The sequence below is a fragment of the Lingula anatina genome, chromosome 1, assembly GCF_051362555.1.
Source record: "Lingula anatina isolate TDL-2025a chromosome 1, LinAna3.0, whole genome shotgun sequence".
Taxonomy (NCBI): domain Eukaryota; kingdom Metazoa; phylum Brachiopoda; class Lingulata; order Lingulida; family Lingulidae; genus Lingula; species Lingula anatina.
Genome location: NC_141767.1, coordinates 44,270,945 through 44,286,729, shown reverse-complemented (window position 1 = coordinate 44,286,729; position 15,785 = coordinate 44,270,945). Strand labels below are relative to the sequence as shown.

Genomic DNA, 15,785 nt, shown 5'->3' with positions numbered 1-15,785 from the left:
AGTGTTGATGTAATGATCCCCTTCATGGTTTACACCCGCCGTGGCTCTCTAGTAGTACAAGTGTAACACTGCGGGTGTTGGCTCATAGGTGTCAGAAATAAACATTAAAATTAGGCGTTGGATGGAAGCGGAAAAGAAACTTTGTTCCTGCTGTAGCTACATCAGTGACGCAGGAGAACGCTGTTTCGAAGAGGCTTCCATACTTAATAGCAGACTTCAAGGCGTGGGTTCTTGAAATTCTACACTGGAATCGTTTGTACCCTTGCGTCATTGCAATGAGACAGTTGTATCAATATTCCATATTTGTGAAGTCACCATTGGGCGTGACACGGGGGGAGGCTGGGGCGGTTCTGCACCTTACACCTTATTTGCCTGCAGTTGTGAAACAAATACATATTCTTCCACTTTTCATTTTTTCCTTCTTGTTCCATCTTCTAAAATATACGACTGCCTTTACGTGTTGTACACCTTTTTATTGCCATTTTCATTGCGACAAGCTGCAGTGCAGGTTTACTGAAGCTTACACTGCTACCCTTACAACTGCCACGTTCACTTTACTAATAATGTTGACAAGATAGCATTGAAAGATCTTACAGGTATTACTAACGACAGGTCCGAACTTCAAAGGGCTTCCAATCAATACAATTAAGATGACCGGATTAAGGTAGCCTTGAAGTTTCTCCAGATGAGCTGTACCGATAATATAAGACAAATAACTGTAGAATTAGTATCTAAGAATAGAAAGAATTGGCAAACTTTGAGAGGAGTTTTTAAACGAAGCAGCTAGGATATGATTACTTGAGCAAGGCATTTGAAAAGAAAGAAATGTACTGTTATAAAATAAGTCTGATTTGGACTAAGCATTATTTTTTTATTTCAAATTTGGCGTAAGTCTAGACTAAAGCGATCGCCATGCAATTGATATGTATATCATCCAAAATGCTTGCCGTTTAGTTTTTCATTTGGCGAGTTGATTAATCCGTAAAGTTAATTACGAAACGGAGAGGAGCCCAGTGGTATTGAATGACACCCACCATGTCCCTGACATTAACATTACTGCGACAGTGTACATTTGGCGTTTGAATAAAAAAGAAATATACCCAATACAAACAATGAGATTCATTGAAAAATGATGAAATGGTATAGACATGCAAAGAAAAGTGTCTGTGTGTGTGAGTGTGTGTGTGTGTGTGTGAGAGAGAGAGAGAGAGAGAGAGAGAGAGAGAGAGAGACGGCTGGCGGGAGAGAGGGTGAGGAAAAGTGACATATAACCTAACCACCAGTCCGAGTTTTGACTCAATCCGTTGAAATGTACTTTAAAATTGTTATAATGATTGAAAATTGTAATAGAGATTTTTGAATTATTGTTTGATGCAGTTGTAGCAACGACACTTTAAGTAGAGAGAAATAATTTGATACCAAATTTGATTATGACTCCCGCATAACTGTGTAGCCCAAATCAAGACAATAATCGACGTTTGATGTGACAGTCAACATTATCAACCATAAATCTATTCAAGGAAAATATTGACACTCGTTGGGTGGTCTACCCGTTATATTCATATGTGCATATACGTTTCGTTATTGAATATTAAACGCAGTGTTCCGCAACGGATTATACGTTAAGATGTAAACTGATATACCAACTACAAGTGATCGTAACTGAAATCACATGCCAAGAGGATGGCCCTGGAATTCTTCTTTACATTATTTGTCAGTCAAGGCCTGGGCTAGGGAGGTGCGACTACGATGTATTTCAGTGACTCTCTTGTGAAAACAAGATCATACTGTATGGCATTAATGGCAGTCTCTCGCATGTAAATAGTACGCTAAATTCGCTTATCAATCTAACATAAAGATTGTAATACAGTTGAAATATATTACTGACATATTGTTCGTAAAAGCTCGTTTATTAGAATAACTGTCCCCCTGGAAGATAAACACTCACGCACCGTATGACCTACAAAAAAATGATGAGGTTACTGCAAGAGACAGGGGCAAATTAAAGGACCCCCTCAAACACTGTTGACACTTAATCGCCGCCTCGGCAAAGTGCGTGATAGACCGCCGATGGGAGAGGAAATGATTTGCTACCAACGTTTCTGTTAATCAAACCACGTTTTCTGGTTATTTTGCTCGCCCGGCTGTGGTCCTTTCACTCAGAGCGATGTTTTACACCAGATGATTGGTTTATTGATTCAAACTGTGTAAGTATTCCATGAAAAAGTTCCATCGTGGAGGCTGATATGCAGTTCTCGCCTCAAACACCTGTTGGTAATATAGAACCGCAACCAATGTCAGGAGGTGACATAGTAAGGAAGTTGTAAAATGTTGAGGGGACAAGTTCACATTTTTAACTTTCAAATTTTGATGCTTATAACAACCTTGGGTCCTTTGTGCCAATATCTCGCAGGCAAAGTCTGGCACTTAGCAGAAGTATTCAGCTGTGTAATATCCAGCGTGGCTGTAAATGTGACCTCTTGCTGGATCCTAGGAAAGGGTTAAGACTCTCAGGAGCGATGTTATCCAATATGCTATCATCACTTTGATCTTTTCTAAGGGTTAAGAGTCGCGTCTGTTGTTGGAAAATTAAGGTCAGCACCAGTTGTGTATTTCCTAAGATACAGATTTGTTTTTTCGATCATGAGCGTATTTTAGGTAACTGGCTTTGATGTTTTCTGTCAGTCCGGGGTACATGGCTACCCACGCTGCCTGATGAGGTTCCGGTTTGTTAAGCAACGTCCACCCACATTTCATAAGACCACAGATTGCGACGCAATTTTCCACTGGGGTTATAACAGTTAATTTTTCCCAAACTCTCAACCTGGCAATGCACACGAAATATTGACCAAATAAAAAGAAATGATGCTGATAATAATTCACTTTTTAACTTGATTACAGGATAACAAGAGAGCGGTATCGAAAAAGATGGCATTCAAATAATGCTTCATTCTCCGCGAAGCCACAATATTAAATTGTAAATACTTGATCTGCCTTTAGGGTGTATAAATTCATAACATAGCACTATTTTCTTAAGAAAAAAGGTTAACTTTCAAAATGATATTAGGTAAAATGTTCTTTTAAAACATGATAATTACGAGTGTCCCGTACAGTGTGTTTCTAGGAAAAACACAGGCAAATTAACAATTTCAGAATGTTCAATTATTTGAACCACAAATAGGATGAGAATGATGTCGAAAATGTCCATTAACTGTAGTTGCTTTGGCTGTGAACTGCAACGTGTTCCGTGTATTTCTTTGCTGTTGCCCAGGCAGCGGTTCATGTGGGTTTTCAGTAAATCAAAAGGCTCCTCGGGTCACGAAATCAAGTCGTAATTCTTGGGTATTTCTTCCTCACTTTACAAGCACTCCCGCCCCTAACATGTTCCTACGTGATGCTTACCACAGATATAAGTGTGTATTTGACTCGTAGGACAGCCCCGATGTCAAAATAAAAGAGCTTTGAATGTTTCAATAGATATATAACATTTAAAATGTCAGATTATATGTAAAATATTATGTGAATATCGAACTTACAACCTACGTTCAAACCTTTTAATTTCCTCTTAGAGCGCAGATTCTAATCACACAAGTTACTCTTTTTTGATAAGATGCATGTACTTTGCATATACATGAGAACGCTTCACAGACACCTTTCTACATCTGTTTGCTTATGATTTCCAGCCTTTGAAGATTGATACCGGTGGAATCCGACCCTTACAACCAAGTTGGGGGCCGTGTAACACCACTCCATTTTTTGCAATTCGAAATGAGCATTCGCATTGCAGTTGTATGAGAACATTCCCTAAATTCTTGTTTCTATAAACAGGGTATAAAAACGTAATTATATAATAAAATCATTAAAGCATCCAAAGAAATGAAATCTGACAGAATGGTTGTTACTTTCATCAAGCCGATGCCAACAAAGCAACCGATACTCTCTCATGACATTGCCATCTGTTTCTGCAGTGCTCTGCTCTCTAAAGTGGGATTTGGTTTACGTCGATTGGGGTAAAATACAAATTTCTTTGCTACCAAGTCAACCACATCCATGTTTCGAACCTCATCAAGTTACCGCTTCGTTTTCTCAAAGAGCCTTTGAAGTCCTCAGTACGTGATGGTCATACATTGTTTTTACTCTCATTTTGGTATTGTGGATATCTTCGTATTAGTTGGAGACTTCCATTTTGTCATCTCTGGTGATTTAAGTAATTGCCAGTTATTTTGAAATGAAATGTGTGCATTTAACATGTTTTGTTATATCTCATGTTGTTCTACTTACGGTTATGATTCTTAAGTTTTTACCAATACACATGTATGAGCTGCTTAACTGTATACATCTTCAGTGTATATGAAGTGGCACCACTATTTTGGTCATACGAGCTGACATAACATTTAACATATTGGCACACTATTTGTGCATCGTTATGACACTTTCACCTTTGTGAATTAATTTTATCACTGTATTATCACCATTTCAGAGAGCCTCAATGAGATTGGCCTTGGCACCCCTGCTATATGTCCAGAAGTGAGGCCGGGAGAAGACGATCTTCCAGGTAAATATTTATTTCTCAAGCTTGCATTTACCTTAAACAGTGCCATTTCCATTGACACCCCCACATTGCAACATCGTATATTTAACCACGCATAATGTTTTTATACCGGAAACGACTCGTCCTAGAACAAAACCCTTTTTAGGATAAAATATTAATAATGAGAACCTGTCGCCAATAACTTTTCCGACAGAGTGAATTTGCAGTTACCGAATCGTTGATAAGTGTAAAGAAACAACTTTGATCAGGTGCCGAAACGCGCCTGTTGGGGCTGTCAAGACATCAAGCCGATCGTTATAAAGATAACTGCGCCTCGAAATTACCCAATTTATTTTACAAAATGGATTAAGATCAGAGAAAAGAAAACCCGAAGGCAGCTCCTAGATTGCAAATGCTATCGGTATGAAAAACGATGTAGAACATTATTGTGCATTACCCAGTGATATAGTTTTCGCTTTTCTTACACACTGTTGATTACGCTCAAAATCGTTTCTTTGTGACATCACATTAAATTGCTTCACCTGACCGGCTCTGAAAACAAACAAGCACGTTCTCGGGTTAGACTGTGGAACGCTTTTTCTTTTGCTTCGGTGGAAATTCCCGAGTTAATTATCCACTCGATACTCCCCTTACGGTAATTACAGTTTCTTGCAGAAAATTCCGACCGTGGTTTTCAGAGATGACAATCTTGCCCGTTTGAAATGTTGGATATCTTGTTGTAATCTTTGCTTCGCAATTTCTCTGTAATTACGGCACGTAGCATCTCCTCTGTTACCTGCAGTGAGTAGAGATATCCATTTGCTCATCCATTCATAGAACTTGTGTCATACGAGAAGAAATTTTAACTTGTTCACTGAACAACAATCAAAGCTTGCGACCTTTAAAGGTACGTAGCGATTACATCACGCCGAGATTCACAGAAGTAATCTTAAGCAATCTCTCCGATTTCACGCGAAGTCAGCCTGTGGTAATTCGCCATTAATTGGTGACATTTTGTGAGATCTTCGTGACTTGATCTTGGTTTGCTGTTACAACGTGGATCATTCTTTTACATTAGTGTTAAACTAATTAACGAAGAGGGCATGATTTAAGGTCCCGGGGGTCGGGTCTCAGACGTTCAAATAACAGCCAACAAATAAAGGTTTTTACGGTAGTCATGCAACATAATCGAGGCCCAGTCTTTGCAAATATTTCTGCAATTTGCAGCAAGTCTGAACATACAATGTGGTGGAAGGGTACCATATAAAGGAGAATGTTTAACGATTTTTTTTGCCAAGAGATAAATCTACAGCGCAGTTCAGTTTGAAAAGTCATTTATGAACAATTTCACGTTTTAAAACACATTATCGTTTTTAAAACACCCAAAAGAAATAACCACCTTGCAATATAAGCACTAGAATCGATTGCCTGTTGCTCACAATTTAACAAAATCTTCTCAGTTAACATCCTAATCACCAGACTTAACAATTTTAACTATTGAATTATGTGTTATTGTACGTACATATAAAACATATCATATTCATATTTCCAGCCTTCGATTTTATTTCAACATACGGTTTAGACAGTGCGGCCAGATTACCAGGAGTAAAAACAATACGCGGTTCCAATGAATTCCAGAAAGCTTACAGGATAGGTAGAAAGGCCGATTTTAGCATTCCTACATCGTAAGTATATCTGTTCCAGTCATCTTTCAGCGCCCATTTACTGAGCTCTCTTTGAAATGGTTATTATGAATTTGCGGAAAGTGCACTTCTTTTTTTTATTATTTTGCTGTCGTTCACTTTGCGTTCCTTTGATGCCCGCCGCTGCGCAGTGCGTACTGTGTTCGCTGCCGCCACGGTTAGCTCGCATTATACCATGCAAAGCCAAGCGAAGGTGAAGGATTGCAGTTTACAGTGAGGGTGAATGTTGGAATGGCTTCCCTAGTGAGTATATGAATCAAAAGACCTCTCCAGTCTCGCGGTATTGTTTGTTCCCAGTTCTTTGAATCACCCCGTGTCACTGTCAATAAGAGTCCAACCTTTAGAAATTTATTGCAGACCAGAACATATATAGCAAAGCAGCAAAACGTCCTATTTACTTTTAATTTTCATCAGTATTTCCTGAATTCCTTGTCAGGGCCAAAACGTTCCATTAAATTTAGAAAGTAGCTTGGGAACATTGTAATTTAATTCAGTCATCACCTGGGCGACAGTTATAACAATATCTTAAGTTACCACATGGTCATCAACACATTTTTTCGCAAGTGGCAGTTACAGAGCAATGGAAAAATATATTGAATGTGACGGCGAGTATCGGGCGAAAGACGACTGACTGGAGTCATGGAAAGTTACACCATAAATACCATTTTGCAAGTGTATCAAAATGTTTATATCTCGAATCCTTTGCGGGGGTTTATCCTTTTTGTCTGTGTATCGGCTGGAAGAAGGGCACTTCCTGCAGTTTAAGCCGGAGCATTTAGTTAAGTTCCTGCCCTAAGTCTAGGGAACAAGGCATCCTATTTCTTAAGGTCGCCCTAATTGCCACATAGCCAGGCCAGACCAAGAACTATTACAATTCGCTATTTTTAGGAAGAGTACCAGGGGTTGGTTTGTATTTTTTGACATACACTGAATGCTTAATGAACAGTGAATGGGCCGACTTCTGCTACCCTTTCTACAATATGTAGGATTCTTTTTTGGCCTTGCCCTAGATCTCATGTCCGAAACGTGGAAAAAAACATGCGTTCTACTTAACAATATGATGGGCGTTCACGCCAATCACATCTTCGATTAATCCACCCTATTGGTCTTGCGTTGCATTTTAGCGAGGTCATTGGAGTGGATTTTTCCAGGGTGTATTTACAATAGCGCTTGCACCCTGACCTTACAAGCACTTTCGCCTTTCGTCGGCAACTAACAAGTTGGAGAAACAGAAAAAATATTGGGCATTTCGTGAGATTGATTACTGACACACCACAGGGTTTATCTCGACCACCGTCTCTGCCACTCTGACCACGTATATTTCTCCTTACAAACTTTACCTTGCTGTTTGCGCACTGCTACTTCCCTGCGCGTGAAAGAACATCGCAAATCGGAGGAAAAGTCAGCGGCGACTTTAACCTCTGCGCAGTGGCTTCATTTGGCGATATGTTGTATATCACTTTTTCATGCAATTATTATTTAAAAAAATATCGGAAATGAGGTCACTATGTGGAAAAAGACCCGCTTTCTCTTATTTGCACGTGTGGTTGGCTATCGGCACCTCTTCTGTCTTTATTCTGTCACCTGATGCTTTATTGCGTATGTGCATTACTTTGGCGCTCAGCATTTTGAAAAGTGGCTGCGCTCTTTTGAATGTGTATCGAGCGCCTCTTCATCTTCACTGCGACAGAGCGTGCCGCACGTGGTACCTTAATGTCGTACCACTGTCGCAATATGCTGCGAGCGTCCTTCCCGTGGGACATGCTGCTTTAATTGCCATTTAAGCTATTCATTCTGAAACGTGTGCTTTTTTGTTGAATCAGTCACTATTTGTACCTATTGTAATTAATATTCCTACCAAGCAGATTTAATATTTCCTCGTTAATGTCATTATTAATTATATCTGCATGTAAGACTATGAAAAGTTATCCCCGATTTGTTGGCAAAAGGTGAAAGACAATTTATTTTAGATAGAATACAATATTTATATAGAAAGCACAAATAACCTGCCTCAAATCTTGGATTCTTTCAGTTTATTAGTTGAAGTGACCAGTCGCTTCAGTAGAGTGTAGTTATAGATTTGCTTATCGATTAATATTGCCTGAAAGAAAGAAAGATAGAAGGAACTAATTTGACTTAAACGGTCGGACGAACAGAGTCACAAATGTCGTCCAGCGAGGTCTTTCCCTTTTAACCACGTGCCTACTGTTTAATATGCTTTGTGTGCGTGTAACCAAACCTATTTGACATTGTAGGGCATTGTTTCCACATGGACTGCCCGAGCAGTTTTCCTTCATAAGTACAATTCGGATGAGTTCTAGGACAAGGAAAGAAAACTGGAATCTTATACGTGTTGAAGACCTTTATTCCAACCCACAATTTGGTGTTAGAATTAATGGACGAGACAAAACTATAGAATTTTACACTCTCGATTATGCTGGATCTGTACAAACTTTAGTATTTAAAACCGCAGCTAAGGTAAGTGTGATGCGTTTACATGTATATCATATCGCAATATATTGTTACGCTATAATGATGCATACTGGCATCAGCGGAGTAAAAAAACTCAATGAATCGATCTCGTCGCGTTGTCCTTTTCACTTGACTCATACCCAACGCATTGTAGGATACTGTGTTTCAAAACCTTGTGCTCGAAAACAAACAAACTTTCGTGGTGTGTATTTTAGATTTTTGACAAGCGTTGGCATAAAATTCATATGAGCGTTACCAGGGGGACAGTTAGGCTGTATGTTGACTGCCAACCAATGGAAGAGCTGCCTCTAGAACCTCGGGGACAGATTGACGTAAACGGCCATATAGTTATGGGGAAGAGAGAGGAAGACGGTGCTCAGTTAAACGTGAGTGGTTTGGAAGCACGCTTATCGGTAATGTTATGGTTAATAATACAGGTTTAAAAGCATACGTAAGTACATGTCAATAAGAATCGGATGCTGAGTTAGTCCAGGAAAAGTAAAGAAACCTTTCGCTGATTTATATATTACCAACTCATTTCACGGGCATCGGAAAGATCAATCAGTTAAGTAAAGGTTGTTTTGTGTCACTGATGCTAAATCCCAGTGGTATTATCGTTTCTACTCTGTTATGAAAACAAGCATATATTACTTTAAATTCATTAGGCAACAAGATGCACAGACATGTCTGAAGCGTTTCGGTGAAATTTATCATAGTCAGTTCAGTGATGCTCTAAATGCATCACAGATGTCATATTAAGATATACTGTGTAAGGTAACTGAACGCTTTTTAATAATCTTTTCCTACATGCCGTTTCAGTTTGATCTCCAATGGATGGTCGTACACTGTGATCACACTGCGCCGATGCGAGATCAGTGCACTGAACTCCAGGTAAAGTGCGGTAGTAGCGATTCCAGTTTGTTTTACTCTCGCGCGTCTAAGCCAGCAGTAACATAATATATATACTTACATTATACACTCTTTCTTTCTGTAAATATAGTATGGGTGCACGTGTCCTTTTATTGTATATACATTTAGACATAATATGGATCATATGTAGATAGTAAATGGTTGTTGGGAAAGTTTGCACTTACATGTATGTTTAGTGGTGTAGCAAAAATCTCTTAGTAACATCGGTACTTGTTCTTATGGTGTGTGTATCAATAACGTTTCTTTTTTCATCTTTCTTTCTTTCTTGTGTCTTTTTATGTACTGCACTGAACCCACGAGCAAAGCAATATGCACATATATAAATGGTCAACTGTGTCATTACACCAGCATTAAACAGCACGACGGACTTTTCGGCAAGTTAGAGACCCAAAATGGTCTATGTGGTCCGCGCTAGCTGATGTGTTTGGTGCAATTACTCAGTTGATAATGTATCATTACCTGGCGGATGATGCATGACTTTTAAAGGAGAAAATGGCTATTCGTTACCATTGATGCAATCCCTCACATCACTATGCCCTACCGCTTTACAGTTGGTTAGAATGCTAAAATGTTCTGTTTGGTGAATTTTTGATAACGCAGTAATTTGTTTCCTTGAATCAAAACGGACCTCTTTAATATTATCTTATTTTATATTATCAATAAACATTAAAACTGAATCAGTAGGGTATATAATAATGTGAGGAGTTAGTCAGCATGCTGCAGATGGATTGCCACATTTCTCTCTGCACTCGCCTGAGCCAGTTAGTAGCACCCTTGCGCGGGAAAAGCGCCGCGTGCAACAGCAGGCATTGCTCGGTAGGTTCCAGCTCGGCCTCTGTCGGCCAGCAATCGCAATTGCTGTCCTTATATATCTTCCTGCATTCTCCTTGTCTCCCGCATGTAGCGGCCAACCACCCCCGCGCCAAACACAACGACACCGGTCCCAAAAGTCAATGCCACGGAGCCAGTTAGTACCGTCAATGAAACTGATGTGGAAGGTTTGTCGTCAGAGTTCCCCGATCCCAGTGCCACCACGGGACAATACGTCACGCCAGATTACATCGACTATGACGTCACTGACCCTTTTAATGTCACAGACTGGATGACAGAGATTAAAATCACGATGTCAATGACGGATAAGAATGATACTGATGGCGAGGACGGTGATTCCAATGGTGATGGTGGCCCGAATGGGGACGGAGATGGAGATGGTGTTGGTGACGGTGATGGCGATGGCGATGGCGATGGCCACAAAGATGATGGAGATGGCATAAATGGCGAGGAAACTGGTCCCGAAGATGGACAAAATGGTAGGCCAGAGGGGCCAAATGGAGAAGGTGGCCCAACCCGTGGTACACTTACCGGCGGTGACACTGAGGGAGGCCCGGGCACTGATGACGGTCCCGGGGGTCCAAACGGAGAAGGAATTCCGGACCGTGGAACACTTACCGGCGGTGACACTGAAGGAGGCCGGGGCACCGATGGCGGTCCCGGGGGTCCAAATGGAGAAGGAGTTCCGGACCGTGGCACACTTATTGGTGGTTACTCTGAGGGAGGCCCAGGCGGTCCTGGGGGTCCAAATGGAGACCCTGGGCCTGGAGATGACTATATTAGTAGTAGAATTACGTCAACGCACGCGTCTCTCTTTCAAGAGTTTGAGGTAATGCGCATGTTTCTGCAGCACAGGCGCGGGTTTTGTTCCATACTCTCAATACATAGCACTATGTCTATCTATTCCTTGTTCCATTTTAGCCTACAGCTTGAACGTTTTTCATCAAATTTGTTGATAGTTTTTCTTTAACGACCCGAAAGTCGAATTTACCTATTTTAAGTTAAATTGATATTTTAAATATCTCACGTGATGGAATGCTATTTACTCGTTGTAATTGTTGTAATTTGAAATATTGAAATGTGTAGAATTTTGAAACCCAAACAACTAATTGACTGTGAATTCAAGTTTAAATTTAGAAACATACAGACAGATCAATCCACAGTATTCCCAAATTAACGCTCGTGCTTACTATTCACAGGGAGAATCCACCCCACCCACGGGTGAAGGGAGAGAGCCTCAGGAGAAGCCGACGCCTAGCGGACAGTGCGAGGTTGTGTGCCCAGCAGGTCCACCGGGCTATAACGGATCACAGGTACATGTCACCGCACAAAACAAAACACAAAATCACTTCGAATGTCAATGTGCCGATGGTGACACATCTCTACAAGGCACATGCTTCTCGTCACCGCTTAATCGTGACATTTTAGCGTATTAGAGGAAAGTCATTGTTAAGACTTAGATACTTAAGTGACAGAAAGCTGATGCCTTTTCTTTATTTCATTGTGAAAAAATTATATGTTGTATATTTTCCCTGTGGATAAAATATGTAGGTTAATCACATAAATGTTAGTCTTTAATCGTTAGCACATTTTTCTTTTAGGTCCAAATTCCCTTTGTATAAGTTAAGTGGTGATGTTTTCAATACCCATTCCCCGAAAGGAATGGGTTTCTTAATTTTAGCCGAATCGTTGTTTATAATATTTATATGACAATGCCCTGTAAATAAGTATATTTGTGTGAAAACCCGGGTGTTCCCCTTAGTTTCTGTTCAAATCAGTCTTCGTCTGCACAAACCCAGATAATAGCAGTTAACGTAAGACGTATCTACGGGGGTTGTTTTTTCCAAAATAAATGTGCAGATTCAGCACACCCACCTCCACCTGCCCAAAAAGGTGTTAGAAAAGACACTCTGAGGCCAGCAGAATCATGTTTTATATACTACAGTTATTGGTGCGGGGGGCTTTACAGGCTCCGCCTTCTTTATAACCTGTCTGACGGTTATTAACCCCCTAGTCCAATTAGAAAAAAATTATAAATACGATCTACTTAAACCACTGTCCAGATGAAAATTGAGCCACTCGGAAATGAACCGCATCAAAGATGGGTCACTGCTGTGTGGAAAAGGTTATTTAACAAGCATCGCACTAAAACCCTTTTAACCTTGCCTAAATGATCCGCTTATATCACAACAGATTTAAAAAACCAACCCGTCGACTGCATTAGCCAATACAAAGTCCTGACCACCTTTTATTGGATCCCTGATGGGACAGTGCAACAACCGCACTTAACTCGAATTTGAACACCTCATTTGTTACCTTCGTAACAACCTGGAAGCACATACTTGCACGAGTCGCTTGTGGAATTAGATCAATCACTGCAGAGCCAAGGAGCGCACTGTGCCTAGGTCTGATCTGGTCGGACAGCGGCAAGACGGGCGTGGCGATTGTTAAAGAGGGTGGAAATCAGGGGCTGTTCCACGGGAGCTTAGAAGAGATCGTCACACTAGTCTCAAGAGAGCGTCGACGAACCTCCCAGTATGCAGACTAGCGTTTTGATATGTTTGATGTTTGTTGTCATTCAGGGAGAACCAGGACCCCGGGGATTTCAGGGACCGCCCGGAGAGAGGGGAGAGCAGGGTCAACCTGGAGAGCAAGGGTTTGTGGGAGAACCCGGACTACCGGGCAAGGACGTGAGTTTATATTTCCGTTGTAGTTATCTTTATTGTGTAGCACTGTGGTATTTTACTACTCTTTACGAGTCTTTCTATTTGTCCTAAACTGTAACTGTAAAATTATTTTTGCCTCGATTTCCACGTCATGCTGTGGGCTAATTGACATGTAGCAACACTGTAAGATTCGATCTATACATGTAGGTATTTTTTATTTATTAACACGCTTTCTTTCTTTGTCGTCGTTTGTGTACAAATGATTCAAGATTTAGTTTTAAGATACATATAGAAATATTGATGCTTCAGACCAACCCCACACGAGTTCTTGTCCAGACCCATCCATACCAGAACTAACGTTAAAGAGAACAGAATGAGATCGTAGGGCAAATTCTCTTTGTATTGTATACAGTGACCTTTGTATGTCTCTGTAGCATGTACTGAGTCAGTGAAAAGTTTTCCAGTCGGGAATTGGCTAATGAGAACATCTACGACTGCAATTGGCAGTGGGACTTAACAAAACGGCCTATTTGTCGGCCTGTCATTTACTTTTAGATGATATTGGAGATTGCGAAAATTAAAATCACAACATTTAGGGTACGCATTCAGTTTCGATTCCAAACCCTCATGATAAAAATTGGAAAGTCATTTACAAAACACGTAATTGCGACCGATTTCGAAGTTTATCTTAAACAAATATATTCAGAACTAACATTCAATAAGAATGAAAAAAGAAAAAAATATATTGACTTCAGATATTTTTAAAGCAGACTTTACAGTCTTCCTTGAAATATTTTTCATTCAAGTGAAAGAAAACGTATAGCATGTGTAGGGGTTGAAATCATGACGGACACATTTCCCAAGCTTCCAATTCTATCCCGCAAACGTAATGAAAAGTGATCGCCCGGAGAAATGTACCTGCAAAGCGGAACAGGATAATGAGAGGCATTCCCGCCCTGCCACTGGTCTGGCGATAGGGAGTCTGTTCCGACGATTTCCCCAGACAAAAAAAGGTCAAATTAAATTAGGAACAACATCGGTTTCTTTGAATCTCCCTCTTGGAAGTGATTGGATTTGGTCCCGTCTTTTAAATTAGTTAACTTGGAATGTATTTGTTTGTCTTGGATACTACAGGAACTCCCGTATTTTTGGCTATTTGTCTTGGCTAACGATACAAAAAAGAATGAATGGCCAATCTAATAATGTTCCCCAAACACGTTTGATTTTTATTGTTAATGCACGGCTCAACTTTTCAACCCACTCTTAAATAAAAAACCGAACGTGTGCAGCAAATAATATTATATTTACCTAACCCGTAGTCTTTGTTATGTTAAATTATATTTAAAACGTTTCTTATAGGGTAAACCTGGAGAGCAAGGTCCAAGAGGAGAGCCAGGTATACCCGGAACAAGGGTAAGTACACTACAGGGACATAATTTTACTATATTTTTCTGGATAGTTTTAATTTTATATAAAATCGGTCAAAGTTTATACTCATTTTGTAAACTGAACAAATTGTAGGAGCAGCAGTCGCTCCATACACTTCCCCATTTAGTTAGTTTTGGTAAAACGTAACAGGAGAATTCAAGTCGATTTGAATGTAAAAATGGAGTAGTGCAATTCTTAATCAAGTGATTAATTTAATTTGGCAGCGAAATTACAACGGCGTAGTATCAAATTGGTTAATTTATAAAAACAAGGTAGAACAGACGCAACTGTCATATGGAGCAGACAGAAATGTAACCTTTGTCTGAGCGCAAGGCACTGTAAAATTTACCCCTAAAAGCGATAAATATCGAAAGTCCCTGAAATCAGAGAAAAAGAGAATCAAAAGTCAGATCTGATCATCCGTAATATTTCCTCATATTTGCAAAACCACATACATACGCCCATACAGTGAACCAGTTTGTAAACCAATATTTTGGAGTTTGATTTAAAACAAATTTAAACCCAGCTTAGTATAACTAAACCAACATTTGCTCCAGTAAAGACTTGATTACTCGCCGTGTTCAGTGGTATAAGAGCACAGGTACGCTCCACCTGCACTTATTAAAGACACGTTACATGGCGTGACCGGCAGCATTACATGCACATACAAGGACAGAAATGCACAACTCTTGGTCATGTCGTTAGCTGCACAGACACGTGTCAAACCAAATGAGAAGAACACCTGTTGCTGACACTACAGATAATTGTATTGTAATTTGTATCACGTTTTGAGGGAAAAGGCGACTGGCTATTATAATTCCTTTTGCTCGAGTTTGTTTTCCTTTAAGAAATATTTACGAAAAAGCGTTTCTTGTCAAATTATTATATAAGGAGTTCAGGGCTGTCGTACTCAGTATAACTTTTTTTAGAACAGTATTGACAATTTTTTAGGGGTGGTTGAGGAAAATACATCTGTAGTACAGGGTAAACAGTTCAGCATGGGCGATTGAAGAGAAAAAAGCAGAGCAACAGGTGTGCGATAAATTAACGTCATGCAAATATGCATCTCACATCACAGTTTGGACATCGGAATGGACAAGGCGTGTCTCACATTGCTCTTGTCTTGGCCTTGATGTGATGGCCTTGGTTTCAGAGGGTTTGAACCTGTTCTTTCACATTCTTACCGCTGTTTGACACCACTTACGGGTGGGATTTCGCATTGAA

General features: G+C 40.1%; 1 protein-coding gene across 13 annotated transcripts in view; it reads left to right on the top strand.

Annotated features, from left to right (window-relative positions):
- Positions 1-15,785, top strand: part of LOC106168489 (uncharacterized) — an 85,489-nt gene that overhangs the window by 49,527 nt on the left and 20,177 nt on the right. For 12 of the 13 annotated variants that reach the window (XM_087014039.1, XM_087014033.1, XM_087014027.1 and 9 more), the window contains 9 exons: positions 4,481-4,555; positions 6,084-6,216; positions 8,490-8,712; positions 8,922-9,092; positions 9,526-9,597; positions 10,541-11,296; positions 11,667-11,780; positions 13,050-13,157; positions 14,493-14,546. In XM_087014039.1, coding sequence (XP_086870165.1) covers positions 4,481-4,555; positions 6,084-6,216; positions 8,490-8,712; positions 8,922-9,092; positions 9,526-9,597; positions 10,541-11,296; positions 11,667-11,780; positions 13,050-13,157; positions 14,493-14,546 — 1,706 coding nt within the window. The remainder of the gene's footprint in view (positions 1-4,480; positions 4,556-6,083; positions 6,217-8,489; positions 8,713-8,921; positions 9,093-9,525; positions 9,598-10,540; positions 11,297-11,666; positions 11,781-13,049; positions 13,158-14,492; positions 14,547-15,785) is intronic. The other variant, XM_087014099.1, reaches the window with a different exon arrangement.